This window comes from Choloepus didactylus, chromosome 1 (genome assembly GCF_015220235.1).
Source record: "Choloepus didactylus isolate mChoDid1 chromosome 1, mChoDid1.pri, whole genome shotgun sequence".
Taxonomy (NCBI): Eukaryota; Metazoa; Chordata; class Mammalia; order Pilosa; family Megalonychidae; genus Choloepus; species Choloepus didactylus.
Window position 1 is genome coordinate 183,828,525 of NC_051307.1, and position 24,718 is coordinate 183,853,242.

General features: G+C 39.0%; 1 protein-coding gene and 1 pseudogene across 2 annotated transcripts in view; one reads left to right on the plus strand and one right to left on the minus strand.

Moving 5' to 3' along the window:
• The first annotated feature begins 3,142 nt into the window (after positions 1 to 3,142).
• LOC119542037 lies at positions 3,143 to 4,747 on the plus strand (annotated as a pseudogene).
• A 3,194-nt stretch (positions 4,748 to 7,941) lies between these two features.
• OSBPL10 (oxysterol binding protein like 10) overlaps positions 7,942 to 24,718 on the minus strand; it is a 343,529-nt gene continuing 326,752 nt past the window's right edge. The window contains exons 11-12 of one of the 2 annotated variants that reach the window (XM_037846487.1): positions 20,465 to 20,618; positions 7,942 to 9,156 (exon numbers count right to left, since the gene is read on the minus strand). In XM_037846487.1, the coding sequence (XP_037702415.1) occupies positions 9,145 to 9,156; positions 20,465 to 20,618 (166 nt within the window). In that variant the 3' untranslated portion in view covers positions 7,942 to 9,144. Of the gene's footprint in view, positions 9,157 to 10,666; positions 12,730 to 20,464; positions 20,619 to 24,718 lie in introns of those variants that run through there. The other variant, XM_037846479.1, reaches the window with a different exon arrangement.

A 24,718-nucleotide genomic window follows, 5' to 3' on the forward strand; every position in this document is an offset into this window, starting at 1 on the left:
AGGGTGTGAAATGATACCTCAATGGTGGTTTTGGTTTGCATTTCCCTAATAGCTAGTGAAGCTGAGCATCTTTTCATTTGCTTTTTAACCACCTGCATTTACTCTTTGGAAAAATGTCTATTCAAGTCTTTTCCCATTTTTTAATTGGGCTCTCTTTTTATTGTTGAGTTGTAGGATTTCTTTATATATTCTGATTAGACTTTTGTCAGATATGTGTTTTCCAAATATTTTCTCCCATTGAGTTGCCTGCCTTTTCACCCTTTTAACAAAGACCTTTGAAACCTATAAATATTCAATTTTTCTTCCATTGCTTGTGCTTTGGGCATAAGGTCTAAGAAACTACAGCCTATCACTAGATCTTGAAGATATTTCCCTACATTTTCTTCTACGAGTTTTATTCTGGCTTTTTTTTTTTCTTTTTTTTTTTTTAGGTCTTTGATCCATTTTGAGTTAATTTTTGTATAAGGTGTGAGATAGGGGTCCTCTTTCATTTTTTTTGGATATGAATATCCAGTTATCCCAGCACCATTTTTTAAAGAGACTTTTCTATCCCAGTGAGTGTACTTGGGAGCCTTGTCAAAAATCAATTGACCATAGATCAGAGGGCCAGTTTCTGAACCCTTAATTTGATTCCATTGATCAGTTTGTCTAACTTTATGCCAGTACCATGCTGTTTTAACCACTAAGGTTTTATAATATGCTTTAAAGTCAAGAAGTGGTAGTCTTCCCACTTCATTTTTTTGGCTGTTCGAGGCCCCTTTCCCTTCAAAATAAATTTGATAACTAGCTTTTCTATTTCTGCAAAGTAGGCTATTGTAATTTTGATTGGTATTACATTGAATTGATAGATCAATTTGGGTAGAATTGACATCTTAATGATGTTTAGACTTCCTATCCCTGAACACAGAATGTCTTTCCATTTATTTAGGTGCTCTCTGATTTCTTTTAGTAATGTTTTGCAGGTTTCTGTATACAGGTCCTTTACATCCTCGGTTAATTATTCCTAGATATTTGATTCTTTTAGTTTCTATTGTAAATGGAATTTTTTTTTCTTGATTACCTCCTTGGATAGCTCATTACTAGTGTATAGAAACACTATTGAATTTTGCATGTTGATCTTTATCCCACCACTTTGCTGAACTCATTTATTAGCTCTAGCAGCTTGTCATAGTTTTTCAGGACTTTCTAAGTATAGGATCAGGCTGTCTGCAAATAGTGGAAGTTGTACTTCTTCCTTTCCAGTTTGGATACCTTTATTTATTTTTTTTTTTCCTAGCCTAATTGCTCAGGCTAGAACTTCAAGCACAATGTTGAATAACATTAAAAATGGGTATCCTTGTCTTGTTCCCAATTTGAGGGAAAGCTTTCAGTCTCACCATTGAGTACAATGTTAGTTGTGGAGTTTTCATATATTTCCTTTATCATGTTGAGGAAGTTGCCTTCAATTCTTACCTTTTGAAGTGTTTTTATCAAGAAAGGATGCTGAATTTTGTGAAATGCATTTTCTGCATCAATCCAGATGATCATGTGGTTTTTGCTTTACAATTTGTTAATGTGGTGTATTACATAATTGATTTTCTTGTGTTGAACCACTCGTATGCCTGGAATAAAACCCACTTGGTCATGACATATAATTCTGTGTGCTGTTGGATTCAATTACAAGTATTTTGTGGAGGATTTTTGCATCTGTATTCATTAGATTGTATTTTTCTTTTCTCTTAGTATCTTTATCAGGCTTTGGTATCAGGGTGATGTTGGCTTCATAGGATGAGTTAGGTTGTGTTCCCTCTTCAATTTTTTGGAAGAGTTTGAGCAGGAATGGTATTAATTCTTCTTGGAATGTTTGGTAAAATTCACTTATGAAGTCACCTGGTCCTGGGCTTGTCTCTTGTTGGAAAGTTTTTGATGACTGGTTCAATCTCTTGTGATTGGTTTGCTGAGGTCTTCTGTTTCTTCTTCAGTCAGTGTAAGTCGTTTATGTGTTTCTGGGAAATTGTCCATTTCATCTAGGTTTTCTGGTTTGTTTGTTGGTTTACAGTTGTTCATAGTATCCTCTAATGATCTTTTTTCTTGGAGTCTATGGTAATGACTCTCCCTCATTTGTGATTTTATTTGCATCTTCTCTAAGTCTTTGTCAGTCTAGCTAAAGGTTTAGTCGAGTTTATTGATCCTCTCTGTTGTCCTTTGTTGTTGTTCTTGTTTCATTTATTTCTCCTCTAATCATCTTTCTTTCCTTCTGCTTGCTTTGGGTTTAGTTTGCTGTTCTTTCTCTAATTTCTCCAAGTGTTCAGTTAGGTGTTTGGTTTTATCTCTTTCTTCCTTTTTAACGCAGGCTTTTAGGACTATAAATTTTTCTCTTAGCATTGCCTCACTACATTCGATAAGTTTTAATATATTGTGTTCTCATTTTCATTTGTCTCATGATATTTACTGATTTCTTTTGCAATTTCTTTGATCCACTGGTTGTTTAACCTTCAGAAATTTGTGAAATTTCCAGTTCTCCAGCTGTTACTGATTGCCACCTTCATTCCATTATGATCAGAAAAAACACTTGGTATAATTTCAATCTTTTAAAATTTATTAAGAGCTCTTTTGTGCCCCAGCTTGTGGTTTGTCCTGGAGAATGATCCATGAGCACTTGAGAAGAGTGTCTATCCAGCTGTTTGGAGGTGCAGTATTCTATATATGTCTGTTAGGTCTAGTTCATTTACCTTATTTAGGTTTTCTGTTTCCTTAGTGAGCTTCTGTATATTCTATCTATTTCTGTATATTCTATCTATTGAGGAGAGTGGTGTGTTGAAGTCTCCAATAATATTGTAGCGGTATCTATTGCTTCCTTCAGTTTTGCCAGTGTTTGCCTCATGTACTTTGGGGTACCTTGATTAGTGCATAAATATTTATGATTGTTATTTCTTCTTGGTTAATTTCCCCCTTTTATTAATATTAGTATCTAGTATCCTTCTTTGTCTCATAACATTTTTTCATTTAAAGTCCATTTTGTCTGAAATTAGTATAGCTACTCCTGCTTTTTTTTGATTACTGCTTGTGTGGAATATATTTTTCCATCCTTTCACTTTCATTCTATTTGGGGGAGGGGCTCTAAAATGAGTCTCTTGTAAACAGCATATAGATGGATCGTATTTTTTCATCTGTTCTGCAAATCTTCGTCTTTTAGTTGGAGAGTTTAATCCATTAACAAACATTCAATGTTGTGGGGATTGGCTGCTGCACCATGAGAGTTCCAGCCTGGAAGTGGTTATTGGTCACCTTCATCTCCATGCACCTGTTTCTTGGCGTCATAGAGCCTAGGCATGAGACTTGGATCAGGAGGTGGAGCCAAAGGGGATGCTAAGGACGCAAACCAGTGCATGATGCTGCTCCTGCCAAGCACTGCAGACAGCCACTGTACTGCCATCACCCACATTCTGACCTCTGCCTCTATACTCTGTCAAGTTGAACCTGCGGGAAGATGGTCTGAAGCTTTTGTTAAGAGGAGAAACAAATGCTTCTGCCTCTTTTCAGGAACTGGAGGATAAGAAAGAGTTATCAGAGGAGTCAGAAGAAGAAAAATTGCAGTTACAAGAACTTCCCATGCTGAAAACACTTGATCCCAAAGACTGGAAGAACTGGGATCATTATGCAGTTCTTGGACTTGGCCATGTAAGATACAAAGCTACACAGAGACATATCAAAACAGCTCATAAAGCAGTGGTTTTAAAACATCACCCAGACAAACAGAAAGCAGCTGGTGAACCAATAAAAGAAGGAGCTAATGAACTACTTCACTTGCATAACCAAAGCTTTTGAAATGTTGTCCAATCCAATGAAAAGACAACCATTTAACAGTGTAGAGCCTACTTTTGATAACTCAGTTCCTTCCAAAAGTGAAGCAATGGACAGTTCCTTCAAAGTATTTTCCCCAGTGTTTGAAAGGAATTCCAGATGGTCAAATAAGAAAAATGTTCCTAAACTTGGTGATATGAATTCATCATTTGAAGATGTAGATGCATTTTATTCCTTCTGGTATAATTTTGATTCTTGGAGAGAATTTTCTTATTTAGATGAAGAAGAAAAACAAAAGCAGAATGTTGTGATGAGAGATGGATTGAAAAGTAAAATAGAGCAACAAGGGCACAAAGGAAAAAAGAAATGAACAGAATAAGAAAATTAGTTGATAATGCATATAGCTGTGAGCCAAGGATAACAAAATTCAAGGAAGAAGAAAAAGCCAAAAAAGAAGCAGAAAAGAAAGCAAAAGCAGAAGCAAAACAGAAGGAGCAAGAAGCTAAAGAAAAAAACGAGCTGAATTAGAAGCTGTTCTGTTAGCTAAGGAGAAAGAAGAAGAGGAAATCAGACAGCAAGTGTTCTTGGCAAAGAAGGAAAAAGATATAAAGGAAAGGCAGAAACTTAGAAATTCATTTAAGACCTGGAATCACCTCTTCCCTGCTGGAATGAATTCAAGATGGGAAGTTATTGCCAACAACATGAACATACATGTCTTCTGGATTCAAGAGAACTGCCAAGAGATATTATTAGCAAAGCAGTCTCCAAAAACTTGACCATCATCAAAAAGATGACATGAACAAAAAGACTTTTGATAAATTTACAAAAGAACATGGAGTGGTGCCTCAACCAGACGGTGCCTCAACCAGACAGTGCCACACCTTCAGAATGATCTGGAGGGCCATGCACAGATTCTACCCCTTGAGCCCAGCAAAGGCACCACAGTATTTTCCTACCATTTTTAAGTTACCTTTTTCTTGATTCAGTTCTCACCCAGTTACTGCAGCCCTTTAACTGTTGCAGAGCCCTGAGGAAGATGGCTATGCCTGTTTTTGCTAGCTGTTAAAAGACTGGGGGAACAGAATGCTTGAGTGTCTCACTGTGCTGTCCTGGTCAACCAAATCTGAGCTTTGGTTTTCACAGCCAAATAAAACAGATAAGACAAAAGGTTTGGGCCAGCACAAGGTGGGATATCCAGTAGAAGACCTCTCCCCACTAAAACCCTGACCCAAAGAGCTACACTTTTGTTGTAGGAACCAAAAAGCACGCTCTATCCTTCCGAGAACTTCATTAAAATTACATGTATATACGTGCATATTGGGGGTGGGGGGAGTGGGGGGAATATTTGAACAAATCTCTCCCCAAGAAAATTCTAACCTGCATGGTCTACAGAAGTTTCCCGTTATAAATTTAAAGTGGTTGTGAACAATAGTACTCCTAAGAACCTGTGAGAATCTCTCTAAAGGAGCCCTGAATTATCCTGGGTCTGGAAAAATTCCCACAAATGATTTTCCAAGAAGACTGATCATCTTAGTGAAAATCCAAGAAGCATATAAGAAAACTAGGGTGTAGTACTGAAAACCTGCAGAAATAAACCAAACACTTAAGATACTGGAGTTAATTGTGATTCAACTTAACTACACGTACCCTGTGTAAAGGGATTTTAAAAGCTGAAATGGTCAGGGAATTAAAAAGAAAGAAAGAAACGACCAAGCAGATTTGGAGGGGAAAAACTGAAGAGAAGTTACAAAAAGAGAAGAATGCAATCACTGAAATTAATGGGTTCAATGGAAAGGCAGAACTGAGGGGAGAATCAGTGAACTAGACGAAAGCAGAAGTATCCAGGATTCATCACAGAACCAGAAATAATGTAAAGAAAATACAGAAACAATTTGTGTATTTGGAGTTCTAGGAGACTAGATGGAGAATGGGACAGAGGCCATAATTGAAGAAATAAGGGCAGAGAATTTTCCAGAAGTTAGGAAGTACAGCATTCCACAATTCATGCAGCCTAACAATCCAACCAAAAGCAAGTAAGTGCTGCTAATATTAATAGACAAAACAGTCTTTAAATATAGTCACTTAGTAAAAGGTACTATTTACCAGGAAAATATGGTAATCATAAATATGTATGCACTTAATAAAGTATACTCAAAATACATAAAGCAAAAATTGATCAAAGAACAAATATATGGCCAGTTTGTTTCCATGAGAGTACTATTTAAATGGGGAAAACAAGACTTTTCAACAAATTGTGTTGGATCAACTGCAATTTACATGAAAAAGAAATGAAACAGTTCAACCTATAAGTAAAAATTAACTCAAAATGGAACACAGACCTAAAAGTAAAAGTTAATTCTATAAAACCAGTCCAAAATTTGGGAGGAAATTTTTGCCTTCAGTTAGGTAATGATAAAAGTATAAAAACTACACAACATAAAAGGAAAAACTAATAATTTGGACCTAATCAAAATTTAAAATTTCTGCTCTTTTAAAAACACCATTAAGAAAAGCAATATTTCTGGGAACAGAAATATTTGTAATACATATATCTGACACAGGACTGTTGTCCAGAATATATAAACAACTCTTAGTAACTCAATAAAAAGGTTACAAAGAACTAAATTTTTTAATGAACAGAAGCTTTGAATTAACACTTTGCAAAGGAAGACATACAAATGGTACATGAAATGATGTTCAGCATCACTGGAACTTTCACATTGCTGGTGGGAATGTAAATGTTAAATGTGTCCTCCAAAAGACTGGTATATCAGTATTAACAGCTTTTTTCACAATAGTCAAATAATGGTAAGAACCCAAATGTCAATCAACAAAGGAATGATAACCAAATTATGGTAGTGCCATATAATGAAATAATGCAAGCAAAATAAAGTGTACCAAACTACTAAGCATGCAATGATTAGTACATTCGTAATATGTGAGTGAATTTCAAAAATGATAGGCTGAGTGCAGAAACCAGGCACAGAAGAGTACACTTATGTTCCCATTTACTTGAAGTGTTTGTTAGGCAAAAATAGTGGATAGGGGCAGCAGGTCAGTAGTTGCCTGGGGGTGTATTGTATGTGGGGGAAATTAACTGCAAAAGAGCTTGAGCATAATGGGATTAATGGTACATCTTCATCGTGGTAGTGATTATTAGGGGTGTATACATTTGTCAAAACTCAACAAAACTGTCTTTCAACAAATTGTCTTTCAGTGTATATAAATGATTACTCACTGAAGTTGACTTCTTAAAATATTCCAAGCACAACCCAATTACAAAGCAGAAAATCTGAACTGAAATCTCACCAAAGAAATTAAAAACACAATTAGGTACCACCACTCATTTATTGGAATGGCTAAAATCCAGAACACTGACCACAAATGCTGGCAAGGATGTGGAGCAACACGGACCCTCATTTCTTTGCTGGTGGGGAAGCAAACTGGTACAGCCACTTTGGAAGACAAGTTGGCAGTTTCTTACAAAGCTAAACATATACCATATGATCCAGGAGTTGTTTCTAGGGATTTGCCACACAAAAATTATGTCCAACAAAAACCTGCACAGAAATGTTTATAGCAGCTTTATTCGTAATTGCCAAAAATTGGAAATAACCGAGATGTCCTTCAATAGGTGACTGGATAAACAATCTCGTATATCCATACAATGGAGAATTTTTTAGCAGTAAAAAGAAATTAGTTATCAAGCTACAAAAAGGTGTAGCCAAACTTAAATACATATTGGTAACTGAAAAAAGCCAATGTGGAAAAGCCTACATACTAGAAAATGCCAAGCTACAGAATCAGTAAAAAGATCATTGGTTGCCAGTTTCGGTGTGGGGGAGGAAGGGGAGGGATGGACAGGTGATGCACAGGGCATTTTTAGGGTAGTGATGCTGTAATGGGTACATGACATTATGCATTTGTCAAAACCCACTGAACTGCAACACAAAGAATAAACCTTAATGTCAACTTACAGACTTTAGTTAATGATGTATCAATATTGGTCCTTGAATTATAACAAATTAGTGTTGTATAACACTAATGGAAGACGTTAGTAGTAGGAAATACAGATAACTACTTTCTGCACAATTTTTCTGTAAACCTAAAGCTGCTCTAAAAATGTCTAAAAGCAGCCAAAAAAAAAAAAAAGTCAGTTCCAGGTGAAAAACAAAATATAAAGCTTCCAAAAGATAAAACTATCTTCACAGCTTAAAAGTGAGATTTCTTAAACAGGACACAAAAAACACCATAAAGAAAAAGGCTAATTACTTAAATTAAGAACTGGAGGACTTCTGCTTCAGGCTGAGAAGTAAAATTCAGAAAAAATATGTGAAACATAGTTTCCAGGTCATAACATGGGGAGGGGAGCCCACATAGAGCCTGGCAGTTTCCCTGAATTGAGATAGCTGGGCATCCAGTGAAGCCAGAATTCATAGGACACGGTACTGGAGGGTAGGGATCTGCAGAAGTTCTCCCTTGAGTCTTCACTGCATACTGATCATGCATGTGAGGAAACTACCCATGGCTAGAAAAGGAACAATCCTTGGTCACACACAGGACCCTGAACAGTTCTTGTGCCCAAAAGCCAGAGTGGAACAATTCAAGAGACATCAAGTAGAGTACTAAGGAGGGTATCATTGCCTTTTTAGTGAACCCAAATTAGTCCTAAATTAAAGGCTACTCTGGTCTTGCTTAGCAAAACTTAAAACCAAGCCTCAGAATGGTTAAACTATTTCTACATAATTTAGCAGTGTCCTAGAACAGAACTCAAGAAAAGAAAAATACAAAAAAAAAAAAAAAATACCTAATAAGGTAAAGTTGAAGAATCTGGCATCCAATTAAAAATTCCCAGGCAGGTAAAGAAGCAGGATGTTTGCAATGCCTATTATACATAACAATATTTATTGTCCAAACTGAGGCATTCTTTTATGTTTTATGTTTTGTGGTTTTTATGTCCTAAGTAATTCCTTACCTAGCTGAAAGTCGCAGATTTTTCTCCCATATTTTGCTCTAGAAGTTTTACAGAAATTAGCTTTTACTTTTAGGTCAGCGACCCATTTTGAATTAATCTTTGTATATGCCTTGTGGTGTTTCCACTTTTTTTTCCATGTAGCTATTCAGTTCACCCAACACCAGCTGTTGAAAAGATAATTGTATCCCCCATTTAATTTGCACCTGTGTAGAAAAACTGACCGTATATGAGTTGATCTGTTTCTGGATTCTCTATTCTGTTCCTTTGATCCGTACATAAATCCTGACGCCAATACCTCACTGTCTTGATTACTGTAACTTTTCAGTAAGTCTTGAATGAGTCCTCCAACTTTGTTCTTTTTCAAATGGAAAATGGCCTTTTAGTAATTACCTTGGCACCTGTCAAAGAAAAGGACCAGACAGTAGTTAAAATGGCAGGAAAGACTATTCAAACTGCTGTGACACGGCAGAAGAGAAGTCAACAGCAGCTAGTTTCAACTCCAGTTAGCACAGAGGTAGCTAAATTTTTTAAAAAGCATAGGAGGGAAAAGGGAAATAGAAGATTACCGAGAGGGTTATGGCAACGGGCTTATGGAAGAGGGGTAATTGTGCAGTCCTGAGAATGGTACATTTTGTGGTTTAGCAGTATTGTATCATCTTAGGTGAGCACTCAGGATGGGATCAGGGGTCCACTCAGGGACAGGGCTTAGCATTAGGGAAGTCCACATTAAAGTTTGCACATAGTGGGGCCAAACAGAGTCTCTTGCAAGGATTCACAGACCCTAGGCCTAAACTGGGTATCTTGGGCAACGAGGATGTACTGTCACCCTACCTTCACCCTACCTGTAACTGAGAAAGGACTAATATCCATAATACAGAAAGAACTCTTAGCAGTCAATTTGGAATAAATCATTAACCTATCAGAAAAGCAGAAAAACATTTTGACAGAAAAAATCCAAAAGGCAAGTAAATATATGAAAAGGAACATATCCACGAAGTTAGCTGAAATTTACAAATAAAAATTGAAGATATGGAAAAACAAGGAATTCTCACACATTGCTGGTGGGGACTTAAAATTGTTACAGCCACTCTGGAAATCTGTTTGGCATTAGCTACTGCAATTAAAGATATACATACCTGATGGCCAAGCAATTCTATTGCTATGTAATACAAGAAATGTTCTTAGCAACATAGTAGTAAAACTAGAAACAACTCTAAAGTTTGTCAAAAATATACAGGTTAAATTAACACTGGTATGTCCTTATAATGGAATGCTTTATAAGGAAAAAAAATGAACTACATTCATAAGGAACAATGTTGGTGATCTTAAAAATAAAACACCAGTTTAAAAAAAAAAAAAACGCTATTCAAAAAATATATAATGTGATTCTATTTATATATAGTTCAAAAACAGGCAAAAACAGTTTATATTGTTTAGGGATACATACGTAATGTTAATGCTATAAAAGCCAAACAAGGAAATGATTACCCTCAACTCTGGAACAGTGGTCACATTTGGGGTTTGGGAATGGGGGCTTTGGTTAGGAAAGAGTAAGCAGGGAGCTTCTGGAATGATGGCAATGTTCTATTTCTTGAGGTGTGATTACACTTGTGTCGCTTTAAAAGTATTACACTGTACATTTAGTTTTTGCACGGTGCTTGTTTTGTATCTCACAAAAGATGTGAAAGAAAATGAGCAAACAGAGTAACTCATAACATCGATTAACAAAATTCTGGCTCAAATAAGCAAACTATGAAATAATACAGACAGCATTATTCTATATGTGCCAAGTCCAACAATAGACAAAACTATGTTATTTAGAAATACACACAGTATGTATAGTAAAAAAGAAAATGCAGGGATGATTACTACAGGAGTCAGTACAGTGGTGGGATACAATTGTGTAGGGGCATAAAGGTGGCTTTTCTTTTTCTTTCCTTTTTTTTTTTTTTTTTTTAAACAAGGGTGGATTTTAAGGTATTGGCAAATGTACGTTTCTTTACTGGAATGATAGTTACGTGAGTGTTTATTTTTTAATTTAATTATTATTGGAATTGTATACATGTATTATATGAATCTTCTGCATATGCGATATTTCATGATTTCTCTAAATAAGGCTAAGTATACACTCCCTCCAAAAAAAGAGGAACTTTCTCTGTGTTTTATTTCTGAGATGTTTTGTATTTTGGAGTAAGACTGGAAAATCCAAGAACACCACAGTGATGATTTTTCAGTCTTTTAATTGAGGTGTTTTTCCCCCCACCCTCAAACTAACATCTGTTCTGCTTTCCCTCTCAGAAATAAGAAATAATTTCAGACACCTCATATGGATCTGAACAGGCCTACTTCACCTGGCAGGGACTCCTCACAAAACAGAACACTCGCTGGCTATAGGTTAAATGTTCTTATCAACTTGTCAGGAACTCTCCATAAACAATGTGTATTGAGTAGACTTTTAAATGCGTCAGAAACACTGTTTTGATGTAAATATGATTGTTGTTCACATCATATTAACAATTAACAGTATCTAACCTATGAAATTTGAGCCCTATTCAAATCCACCAACTCCATCAGAACTTTTGAATCCCTAAAAAGTAAAACACAGATGCACAGATAAGTATAGTATTTAATCGAAATATATTTGTCTAATATCTACAAATTGTGAACAGTTGGTCTTAAGAAAGCAGACAAAAGGCACAAAATTAGTATTACTACAGAGAAGCATTCATGCTACTGGATTTTATAAATATCATCATTGGAGTGGTACAGTAAAAAATAAATTAAGCATTGAGCAAAAATCCAAGACTACCTCTTTCCCTTGTTTTATATTCTGATCATGTCGTTAACCTCATTTGTAAAGGCTGAGGACTGAAATTCAGCTGACACCTTGGAACACTCATACAGGCTTTATTTATGTTTTAATCACAGTGGTTTTCTTGCAGAGTTTGGGTCAAACCAGAGAAGTGCATTAAAAAAAAAAAATCCACAGGAAATGCTTTTCTATTTCCCCAAACTAAATACACGATTGAGGCTATGGTTGTGCATGTTTATATCTGCATGCATTGTGTATGTTTAACTTCTAAAGCCCTTTTTTTTTTTTAATCACAAAAGTAGTGAAGTCTCCATATGATTTGTTTTCTGCTGTAAAAGCAGCAGCTTCAAAAAAGTGTGTGGCTAGTGCTTTGATCATGAGAAAATGTCAGAAAGCTTCTGGGGTAAGTAGATAGGAGGCGAGTTCCAGGGTGGGGTTTGCCTCTAGGTTGTCCCCGAGATACTCCATCATGGAAGACTCTGGCATAAACTGTTAACAACTTCCTGCTTGGCCCCCAAACAGCAGGAAACAGCAGTTTATGTTTCCTGGGTGTGGACAGACGAAATGTTGAGGTGGGGAGGGAGGGAGGAAACAATAATTTTGAAATGTCAGCCAGGTGCACTTCTACCAGGAATGAGCCACTTTCTACCATATGCTTGTCAATTGGGCCATGCCAATTCACCTTTCTTTTCAAAGGAGTAGACTGGGAAAGAATACCTTTGTGAGTGCAAAACATTTTTGGCAAAGTAAAAAATAGAAAACCTCAAACCTCATTGATAAAAAGGAGCTTATAATTAACCCACTTAAACCTTGGTAGTGCAGTATTTACATGTGTAATAATACCCAGCAGACGTGTATAGAGTGTGTGTGAACATACAGAGTGTGCAGAGCACTCACACACAGAACTCTGTACACACACATGCCCAAAATGGCTCTTGAATAAATTCAATCTTACAGTAGATTCTGGAGGTGCATTTTTCGCAGTACATAATTCTCAGGTTACCATTTCTTGGTTATCAAGAGGTTTCAGCAAATACCAACAGAACCTTGATACCGTACCACTTTAATTCCTACAAAAACAGGGCTATTTCGGAAAGCTTTGCACCTGCACCCATCAATGTGCCTTCCAGAGGGGATTGAAGTATACCCAGCCGTCGCCCTGCAAGAGAAGGAGGGAGACATTACATGGAGATCTCTCCGTGGGGAAAGGGAGAAGCAAGGATATGCTCCAGTCTCTGATCTTCGGGATGCCAGGTCAGAAGTCAAGTACTATGTGAGGCAGCGCTCAGGACCACTGCCAGGCTGTGTGTCTGCCTATGGCTGACATCTCACGGCCACAAGGGCTTGTGGTCTCACCACCCTACTTCAGTACACCCCCTTCACATCTCAGCGTCTCAGGAGGAAACCCCATAAATGACTAAAATAACTAAAGAAGGTAGAAAAGACACCAATCAAAAACCAAGTGAGAGAGGAGGCGGGGCAAGATGGCAGACTGGTGACCTGTATGTTTTAGTCACTACTCCAGGAAAGTAGGTAGAAAGCCAGGAACTGCGTGGACTGGACACCACAGAGCATTCTGTCTTTGGGCATACTTCATACAACACTCATGAAAATGTCGAACTGCTGAGATCAGCGAAATCTGTAAGTTTTTGCGGCCAGGGGACCCGCGCCCCTCCCTGCCAGGCTCAGTCCCGTGGGAGGAGGGGCTGTCAGCTCCGGGAAGGAGAAGGGAGAACTGCAGTGGCAGCCCTTATCGGAAACTCATTCTACTGATCCAAAATCCAACCATAGATAGACTGAGACCAGACACCAGAGAATCTGAGAGCAGCCAGCCCAGCAGAGAGGAGACAGGCATAGAAAAAAAAAAAAACAACGCGAAAAACTCCAAAATAAAAGCAGAGGATTTTTGGAGTTCTGGTGAACACAGAAAGGGGAAGGGCGGAGCTCAGGCCTTGAGGCGCATATGCAAATCCCGAAGAAAGGCTGATCTCTCTGCCCTGTGGACCTTTCCTTAATGGCCCTGGTTGCTTTGTCTATTAGCATTTCAATAACCCATTAGATCTCTGAGGAGGGCCCTTTTTTTTTTTTTTTTTTTTTTTAATCCTTTTTCCTTTTTCTAAAACAATTACTCTAAGAAGCCCAATACAGAAAGCTTCAAAGACTTTCAATTTGGGCACATCAAGTCAAGAGCAGAACTAAGAGAGCTCTGAGACAAAAGGCAATAATCCAGTGGCTGAGAAAATTCACTAAACACCACAACTTCCCAAGAAAAGGGGGGTGTCCGCTCACAGCCACCATCCTGGTGGACAGGAAACACTCCTGCCCATCACCAGCCCCATAGCCCAGAGCTGCCCCAGACAACCGAGTGTGACGGAAGTGCTTCAAATAACAGGCACACACCACAAAACTGGGCGTGGACATTAGTCTTCCCTGCAACCTCAGCTGATTGTCCCAGAGTTGGGAAGGTGGAGCAGTGTGAATTAACAAAGCCCCACTCAGCCATCATTTGAACAGACTGGGAGCCTCCCTACAGAGCCCAGCAGCCCAGAACTGCCCTGGGGTGACGGCACTCACCTGTGACATAGCACAGTCATCCCTCAACAGAGGACCCGGGGTGCACGGCCTGGAAGAGGGGCCCACTTGCAAGTCTCAGGAGCCATACGCCAATACCAAGGACTTGTGGGTCAGTGGCAGAGACAAACTGTGGCAGGACTGAACTGAAGGATTAGACTATTGCAGCAGCTTTAAAACTCTAGGATCACCAGGGAGATTTGATTGTTAGGGCCACCCCCCCTCCCCGACTGCCCAGAAACACGCCCCACATACAGGGCAGGCAACTTCAACTACACACGCAAGCTTGGTACACCAATTGGGCCCCACAAGACTCACTCCCCCACTCACCAAAAAGGCTAAGCAGGGGAGAACTGGCTTGTGGAGAACAGGTGGCTCGTGGATGCCACCTGATGGTTAGTTAGAGAAAGTGTACTCCACGAAGCTGTAGATCTGATAAATTAGAGATAAGGACTTCAATAGGTCTACAAACCCTAAAAGAACCCTATCAAGTTCAGCAAATGCCACGAGGCCAAAAACAACAGAAAATTATAAAGCATATGAAAAAACCAGACGATATGGATAACCCAAGCCCAAGCACCCAAATCAAAAGACCAGAAGAGACACAGCACCTAGAGCAGCTACTCAAAGAACTAAAGATGAACAATGAGACCATAGTACGGGATATAAAGGAAATCAAGAAGACTCTAGAAGAGCATAAAGAAGACATTGCAAGACTAAATAAAAAAATGGATGATCTTATGGAAATTAAAGAAACTGTTGACCAAATTAAAAAGACTCTGGACACTCATAGTACAAGACTAGAGGAAGTTGAACAACAAATCAGTGACCTGGAAGATGACAGAATGGAAAATGAAAGCATAAAAGAAAGAATGGGGAAAAAAATTGAAAAAATCGAAATGGACCTCAGGGATATGATAGATACTATGAAACGTCCAAATATAAGACTCATTGGTGTCCCAGAAGGGGAAGAAAAGGGTAAAGGTCTAGGAAGAGTATTCAAAGAAATTGTTGGGGAAAACTTCCCAAATCTTCTAAACAACATAAATACACAAATCATAAATGCTCAGCGAACTCCAAATAGAATAAATCCAAATAAACCCACTCCGAGACATATACTGATCACATGTCAAACACAGAAGAGAAGGAGCAAGTTCTGAAAGCAGCAAGAGAAAAGCAATTCACCACATACAAAGGAAACAGCATAAGACTAAGTAGTGACTACTCAGCAGCCACCATGGAGGCAAGAAGGCAGTGGCACGATATATTTAAAATTCTGAGAGAGAAAAATTTCCAGCCAAGAATACTTTATCCAGCAAAGCTCTCCTTCAAATTTGAGGGAGAGCTTAAATTTTTCACAGACAAACAAATGCTGAGAGAATTTGCTAACAAGAGACCTGCCCTACTGGAGATACTAAAGGGAGCCCTAGAGACAGAGAAACAAAGACAGGACAGAGAGACTTGGAGAAAGGTTCAGTACTAAAGAGATTCGGTATGGGTACAATAAAGGATATTAATAGAGAGAGGGAAAAATATGGCAAACATGAACCAAAGGATAAGATGGCCAATTCAAGAAATGCCTTCACGGTTATAACGTTGAATGTAAATGGATTAAACTCCCCAATTAAAAGATATAGATTCGCAGAATGGATCAAAAAAAATGAACCATCAATATGTTGCATACAAGAGACTCATCTTAGACACAGGGACACAAAGAAACTGAAAGTGAAAGGATGGAAAAAAATATTTCATGCAAGCTACAGCCAAAAGAAAGCAGGTGTAGCAATATTAATCTCAGATAAAATAGACTTCAAATGCAGGGATGTTTTGAGAGACAAAGAAGGCCACTACATACTAATAAAAGGGGCAATTCAGCAAGAAGAAATAACAATCGTAAATGTCTATGCACCCAATCAAGGTGCCACAAAATACATGAGAGAAACACTGGCAAAACTAAAGGAAGCAATTGATGTTTCCACAATAATTGTGGGAGACTTCACCACATCACTCTCTCCTATAGATAGATCAACCAGACAGAAGACCAATAAGGAAATTGAAAACCTAAACAATCTGATAAATGAATTAGATTTAACAGACATATACAGGACATTACATCCCAAATCACCAGGATACACATACTTTTCTAGTGCTCACGGAACTTTCTCCAGAATAGATCATATGCTGGGACATAAAACAAGCCTCAATAAATTTAAAAAGATTGAAATTATTCAAAGCACATTCTCTGACCACAATGGAATACAATTAGAAATCAATAACCATCAGAGACTTAGAAAATTCACAAATACCTGGAGGTTAAACAACACACTCCTAAACAATCAGTGGGTTAAAGAAGAAATAGCAAGAGAAATTGCTAAATATATAGAGACGAATGAAAATGAGAACACAACATACCAAAACCTATGGGATGCAGCAAAAGCAGTGCTAAGGGGGAAATTTATAGCACTAAACGCATATATTAAAAAGGAAGAAAGAGCCAAAATCAAAGAACTAATGGATCAACTGAAGAAGCTAGAAAATGAACAGCAAACCAATCCTAAACCAAGTACAAGAAAAGAAATAACAAGGATTAAAGCAGAAATAAATGACATAGAGAACAAAAAAACAATAGAGAGGATAAATATCACCAAAAGTTGGTTCTTTGAGAAGATCAACAAGATTGACAAGCCTCTAGCTAGGCTGACAAAATCAAAAAGAGAGAAGACCCATATAAACAAAATAATGAATGAAAAAGGTGACATAACTGCAGATCCTGAAGAAATTAAAAAAATTATAAGAGGATATTATGAACAACTGTATGGCAACAAACTGGACAATGTAGAAGAAATGGACAATTTCCTGGAAACATATGAACAACCTAGACTGACCAGAGAAGAAATAGAAGACCTCAACCAACCCATCACAAGCAAAGAGATCCAATCAGTCATCAAAAATCTTCCCACAAATAAATGCCCAGGGCCAGATGGCTTCACAGGGGAATTCTACCAAACTTTCCAGAAAGAACTGACAACAATCTTACTCAAACTCTTTCAAAACATTGACGAAAAGGGAACACTACCTAACTCATTTTATGAAGCTAACATCAATCTAATACCAAAACCAGGCAAAGATGCTACAAAAAAGGAAAACTACCGGCCAATCTCCCTAATGAATATAGATGCAAAAATCCTCAACAAAATACTTGCAAATCGAATCCAAAAACACATTAAAAAAATCATACACCATGACCAAGTGGGGTTCATTCCAGGCATGCAAGGATGGTTCAACATAAGAAAAACAATCAATGTATTACAACACATTAACAAGTCAAAAGGGAAAAATCAATTGATCATCTCAATAGATGCTGAAAAAGCATTTGACAAAATCCAACATCCCTTTTTGATAAAAACACTTCAAAAGGTAGGAATTGAAGGAAACTTCCTCAACATGATAAAGAGCATATATGAAAAACCCACAGCCAGCATAGTACTCAATGGTGAGAGACTGAAAGCCTTCCCTCTAAGATCAGGAACAAGACAAGGATGCCCGCTGTCACCACTGTTATTCAACATTGTGCTGGAAGTGCTAGCCAGGGCAATCCGGCAAGACAAAGAAATAAAAGGCATCCAAATTGGAAAAGAAGAAGTAAAACTGTCATTGTTTGCAGATGATATGATCTTATATCTGGAAAACCCTGAGAAATCGACGATACAGCTACTAGAGCTAATAAACAAATTTAGCAAAGTAGCGGGATACAAGATTAATGCACATAAGTCAGTAATGTTTCTATATGCTAGAAATGAACAAACTGAAGAGACACTCAAGAAAAAGTTACCATTTTCAATAGCAACTAAAAAAATCAAGTACCTAGGAATAAACTTAACCAAAGATGTAAAAGACCTATACAAAGAAAACTACATAACTCTACTAAAAGAAATAGAAGGGGACCTTAAAAGATGGAAAAATATTCCATGTTCATGGATAGGAAGGCTAAATTCCATTAAGATGTCAATTCTACCCAAACTCATCTACAGATTCAATGCAATCCCAATCAAAATTCCAACAACCTACTTTGTAGACTTGGAAAAGCTAGTTATCAAATTTATTTGGAAAGGGAAGATGCCTCGAATTGCTAAAGACACTCTAAAAAAGACAAACAAAGTGGGAAGACTTACACTCCCTGACTTTGAAGCTTATTATAAAGCCACAGTTGCCAAAACAGCATGGTACTGGCACAAAGATAGACATATAGATCAATGGAATCGAATTGAGAATTCAGAGATAGACCCTCAGATCTATGGCCGACTGATCTTTGATAAGGCCCCCAAAGTCACTGAACTGAGCCATAATGGTCTTTTCAACAAATGGGGCTGGGAGAGTTGGATATCCATATCCAAAAGAATGAAAGAGGACCCCTACCTCACCCCCTACACAAAAATTAACTCAAAATGGACCAAAGATCTTAATATAAAAGAAAGTACCATGAAACTCCTATAAGATAATGTAGGAAAACATCTTCAAGACCTTGTATTAGGCGGCCACTTCCTAGACTTTACACCCAAAGCACAAGCAACAAAAGAAAAAATAGATAAATGGGAACTCCTCAAGCTTAGAAGTTTCTGCACCTCAAAGGAATTTCTCAAAAAGGTAAAGAGGCAGCCAACTCAATGGGAAAAAATTTTTGGAAACCATGTATCTGACAAAAGACTGATATCTTGGATATACAAAGAAATCCTACAACTCAATGACAATAGTACAGACAGCCCAATTATAAAATGGGCAAAAGATATGAAAAGACAATTCTCTGAAGAGGAAATACAAATGGCCAAGAAACACATGAAAAAATGTTCAGCTTCACTAGCTATTAGAGAGATGCAAGTTAAAACCCCAATGAGATACCATCTAACACCGGTTAGAATGGCTGCCAGTAAACAAACAGGAAACTACAAATGCTGGAGGGGATGTGGAGAAACTGGAACTCTTATTCATTGTTGGTGGGACTGTATAATGGTTCAGCCACTCTGGAAGTCAGTCTGGCAGTTCCTTAGGAAACTAGATATACAGTTACCATTCGATCCAGCGATTGCACTTCTCGGTATATACCCGGAAGATCGGAAAGCAGTGACACGAACAGATATCTGCACGCCAATGTTCATAGCAGCATTATTCACAATTGCCAAGAGATGGAAACAACCCAAATGTCCTTCAACAGATGAGTGGATAAATAAAATGTGGTATATACACACGATGGAATACTACGCGGCAGTAAGAAGGAACGATCTCGTGAAACATATGACAACATGGATGAACCTTGAAGACATAATGCTGAGCGAAATAAGCCAGGCACAAAAAGAGAAATATTATATGCTACCCCTAATGTGAACTTTGAAAAATGTAAAACAAATGGTTTATAATGTAGAATGTAGGGGAACTAGCAATAGAGAGCAATTAAGGAAGGGGGAACAATAATCCAAGAAGAACAGATAAGCTATTTAATGTTCTGGGGATGCCCAGAAATGACTATGGTCTGTTAAATTCTGATGGATATAGTAGGAACAAGTTCACAGAAATGTTGCTATATTATGTAACTTTCTTGGGGTAAAGTAGGAACATGTTGGAAGTTAAGCAGTTATCTTAGGTTAGTTGTCTTTTTCTTACTCCCTTGTTATGGTCTCTTTGAAATGTTCTTTTATTGTATGTTTGTTTTCTTTTTAACTTTTTTTTTCATACAGTTGATTTAAAAAAGAAGGGAAAGTTAAAAAAAAAAAAAAAAAAAAAAAAAAACAAGTGAGAAAAAGGCAAGAATCAAACAATCTGGTCCTAGGTTAGAAGGGAATAAACTGAATGTTAACAATTCTGGTATTTTCTATCCTTTATCAGGAGGGTCCCAGCCCGGCCCACATGTGGAGAAGGGCAGTGATGTACTTCACTGATTTGTTCCTGATGATAAAGTAATAGGTTGTGAATGATTACCTTTTTTTAAATAGGCATTAGAACAGCATCCAGATCTGCAATCTCATTCATCCTCCAGCCTGGCAGACTGATGGGCTTTTGTGACTGAAGGATTCCAGAGCAGAAGGGTCAGTTGCCCAGTTCTGCCTACACAAGGGTTTTAGGCCTCGAGATCCTAGATAAATGTTACTGCGGAAAAACTGAAAGCCAGTCCAAAGCTGGAGCCAGAGCCAAGCTGCCCCCAATCCTTCCCAGGGCCTCCCCTGTCCCTGTCTATTCTCATTCATCCAAAATGTTGGGTTAGCAAGAAAAACCCATCTGCCCCCTTCTGCAGGACAAGCTCTTTTGTGGACAAGAGCCAAAGAAAGGGTTACCTCTTGGATAAAATATCTGGGCTGCCATGGTGTATGGAGGTTCTCTCGCTTCCGCTCCTCTATCCGCTGCTTCTCCTCCAGGCGCCGCTTCTGCTCAGTGGCTGAGTCAATGTCTCCCAGACGCAGGTATCGGGTCACCTCCTGCCAAAGGTACCTGGGGATGCATGGAGGAGAAGAAATGGTCAGGCAGGGCCAGAGAGCTTGAGGATGACAGTCCACAACAGGGAAGGACCGGGGCAGGGTCAGTTCGTTCCAGGTATCGCAAGGATGCCTAGAGCCAGAATTTAAATCCAGAGCTACCTGGCTACAAGTCTGTGCTATGTCCACTAAACTCTGAGTTTCTAGTGACCAAATCTAATAATAGTAGTAGTAGTAGGCAGTAGTAATACTACTGCCACAAACAGCAATAATAATTGCTGACACTTACATGACAATTACTATGTTTCTAGGTATTTTATATATATGTTAACTAATCCTCACAACAATCCAATGATATCAATATTATATAATTATCCTCATTTTATGGAGAAGAAAACCGAGGCCCACTGTATTAAAGTTCTCTAGGGAAACAGGACCGACAGGAGATATCTGTAACTATTACAAGACCTTTATAAAAATTATCTCATGTCACTGCAGGGATGGGCAAGTCCAAATTCCACAGGGCAGGCCGCAAGCTGGAAACTCTGATGAAGGTTTTTGATGAATTCCCCAGGAGAAGCTATTTAGCTAAAAGAGAGATGGAAATTGTCTCTTCTGACTGCTGAAATCATCACTTTTAAGACTTTCAACTGACTGCTGAAGGCAACCCCCTCAGTTGATTGTAGATGTGTCAGCCATAGATGCAATCAACTTACTGATGATTTAAATCCACAAAACGTTCTCACAGTAACAATCAGGCCAGTGCTTGCTTGACCAAACAACCGGCACCATAGCCTGGCCAAGTGGACACGTGAACTTAACCATCACACCCACATAAGGTTAAGTGACTAACCCAAGGTCACCAAGTGGTAAATATGAACAGTGCATACTTTTCCACAAGGAAACCTGGTATTATGAGTTGGACTTGTACCTGTGTGTGTGCTTATGCTGCTGGTTATGCCATCTCCCCCATGTCTATGTTGAAGACTACTTCTCTGTCTCATTTATTAAAGAAGAAAGCCTTCCTCCTAAGGAACTTCAGAGTACCATCCCTGATTCACACATGCTCTGTTCTCAAGGGCCAGGAAAGGAACTGAGGTAAAGCAGGACACCCATCGCCCATGCACTTCCTCATTTAAGTGCATCAGGAGAAGTGGGGGTTTTATGCAAAAGGAACTATTAGAATTATCAGTGGTGGTGATTCCTTCCTGACTTTGAGGAAATGATGCCTCTGCACCCAGGGGTAAGGAAACACTCTTGTCATTGGATCTTGGGCTAGGAAATGCTTCTACAGTGGAGTGCCCTTGACTGTTTCCACAAGACAGGGCTTAGGTGCCTACAGAAGGAAGCTCTGAGTATTAGTGTGATCAGGCCATGGAAGGGCACACAGTTCTACCAGCAAAGCAGAGAAAAGGAGCAGCACTTCTGTGGCGAATCAGAAGCCAAGAAAAAAAACTACAACAGTCAGTTCCTGCTACAAACTCAGCCCCCACCCACCAGATGATGCACTCTGAATTCCACTATACAGAGACCCAGGGAGAGCAATGCTCTGGCCTCCATGTTACAGCTGACAAAACTTCTAGGACTGGAATATAAAGCCAGATCTGAATGGCCTCACAGCGTTTGCTCTTTCTACTGTGCCCAGATATTTCATTTAAGAAGAAAGACTGGCCTAAATAGGAAAGTGGAGAAAGGGAAGGAAACAAAGGGAGGAGGTGGGTACAGGGTCGAATCATAGTCCTTTGAGCCGCACCCTCAAAGCACACGCACCCCACGGTGCTAATGGAGGGGCTGGGCACAAGGGTAGCCAGAACGTCCCATGATAAGACAGTGGCCCAAAGTTTAGAAGGCAGAGTTTCCAAGGACTGGAGAGGGAGTGGGGGTTGTAAGAAAGGGTTAAGTTTAGCTTTCACATAAAGGCAACGTGGAGTAGGGAAAACGGAAACTAGACAAGACTGGCTCAAACAGGGTCTGTGGTTAAAGGGAAGGAGAGAGCCCCTGATGTAAGCCCAGAGTTAGCACTAGCTCCTTCCCAAAGGCGGACTAGTTAGCTCTCTCAGATAGGCTGTACAATTTAAAATCCCAGAGGTGGACTAGTTAGCTCTCTCAGATAGACTGTACAATTTAAAATCCCAAAGGTGGACTAGTTTGCTCTCTCGGATAGGCTATACCCTCTGGAGTATCCAGCCAATGGAGAAACGGGAGGACCTGCATGTTAGCTTTAGGATATAAATATTGCTGTGTTCTATTGTTCGGCACACCTGCCTCATTTTTGGTTGTGTGCCCGTTCTTGCAAGATCGTGAATAAATTCTCTTCTCCACAATCGTGAGTGTTTACAGTGTTCTTTCCAACAAGGTGGAGGGAAGTGGCCCACAAAAAGCTCTACCTAGACAAGCACAGGGACCTGCCAGAGAGAGCAAAGCTGCCAGATGGCCTGAAGTGAGGAGCCAAGGTAAGAGCCCATCTGGGAAAGGCTCTGAATGGACAAAGGTAACGAGCCTTCAGGGTGGGGAAAAACGTGGGAAGAGTCAGGGAGAAAGGCGAAAGGGAAGCCAAGGGGAATCCTCTCAGAGGGGGGGAGGTCACGATGGCAAAGGGGCAGTGAGTGAGTGGCCAAGGCAGGGTGTGGCTGGTGCCACTGGGCACTGGATCTACTTTTTTTTTTTTTTATCTTCATTTTATTGAGATATATTCACATACCACGCAGTCATACAAAACAAATCGTACTTTCGATTGTTCACAGTACCATTACATAGTTGTACATTCATCACTTAAATCACTCCCTGACACCTTCATTAGCACGCACACAAAAATAACAAGAATAATAATTAGAGTGAAAAAGAGCAATTGAAGTAAAAAAGAACACTGGGTACCTTTGTCTGTTTGTTTCCTTCCCCTATTTTTCTACTCATCCATCCATAAACTAGACAAAGTGGAGTGTGGTCCTTATGGCTTTCCCAATCCCATTGTCACCCCTCATAAGCTACATTTTTATACAACTGTCTTCGAGATTCATGGGTTCTGCGTTGTAGTTTGATAGTTTCAGGTATCCACCACTAGCTACCCCAATTCTTTAGAACCTAAAAAGGGTTGTCTAAAGTGTGCGTAAGAGTGCCCACCAGAGTGACCTCTCGGCTCCTTTTGGAATCTCTCTGCCACTGAAGCTTATTTCATTTCCTTTCACATCCCCCTTTTGGTCAAGAAGATGTTCTCCATCCCACGATGCCAGGTCTACCTTCCTCCCCGGGAGTCATATTCCACATTGCCAGGGAGATTCACTCCCCTGGGTGTCTGATCCCATGTTGGGGGGAGGGCAGTGATTTCACCTTTCAAGTTGGCTTAGCCAGAGAGAGAGGGCCACATCTGAGCAACAAAGAGGCATTCGGGAGGAGGCTCTTAGGCACAAATATAGGGAGGCCTAGCCTCTCCTTTACAGCAACCGTCTTCCCAAGGGTAAAACCTATGGTAGAGGGCTCAACCCATCAAACCACCAGTCCCCTATGTCTGTGGTCATGTTAGCAACCATGGAGGTGGGGTAGGCGAATACCCCTGCATTCTCCACAGGCTCCTCAAGGGAGCACTACATCTTTTTTTCCCTGTTTTTCTTTTTTTTTTTTAACTTTCCATTCTTTTTTAAATCAACTGTATGAAAAAAAAGTTAAAAAGAAAACAAACATACAATAAAAGAACATTTCAAAGAGACCATAACAAGGGAGTAAGAAAAAGACAACTAACCTAACTGCTTAACTTCCAACATGTTCCTACTTTACCCCAAGAAAGTTACCTAATATAGCACCATTTCTGTGAACTTGTTCCTACTATATCCATCAGAAATTAACAGACCATAGTCATTCCTGGGCATCCCCAGAACGTTAAATAGCTTATCTGTTCTTCTTGGATTATTCTTCCCCCTTCCTTAATTGCTCTCTATTGCTAGTTCCCCTACATTCTACATTATAAACCATTTGTTTTACATTTTTCAAAGTTCACATTAGTGGTAGCATATAATATTTCTCTTTTTGTGCCTGGCTTATTTCGCTCAGCATTATGTCTTCAAGGTTCATCCATGTTGTCATATGTTTCACGAGATCGTTCCTTCTTACTGCCGCGTAGTA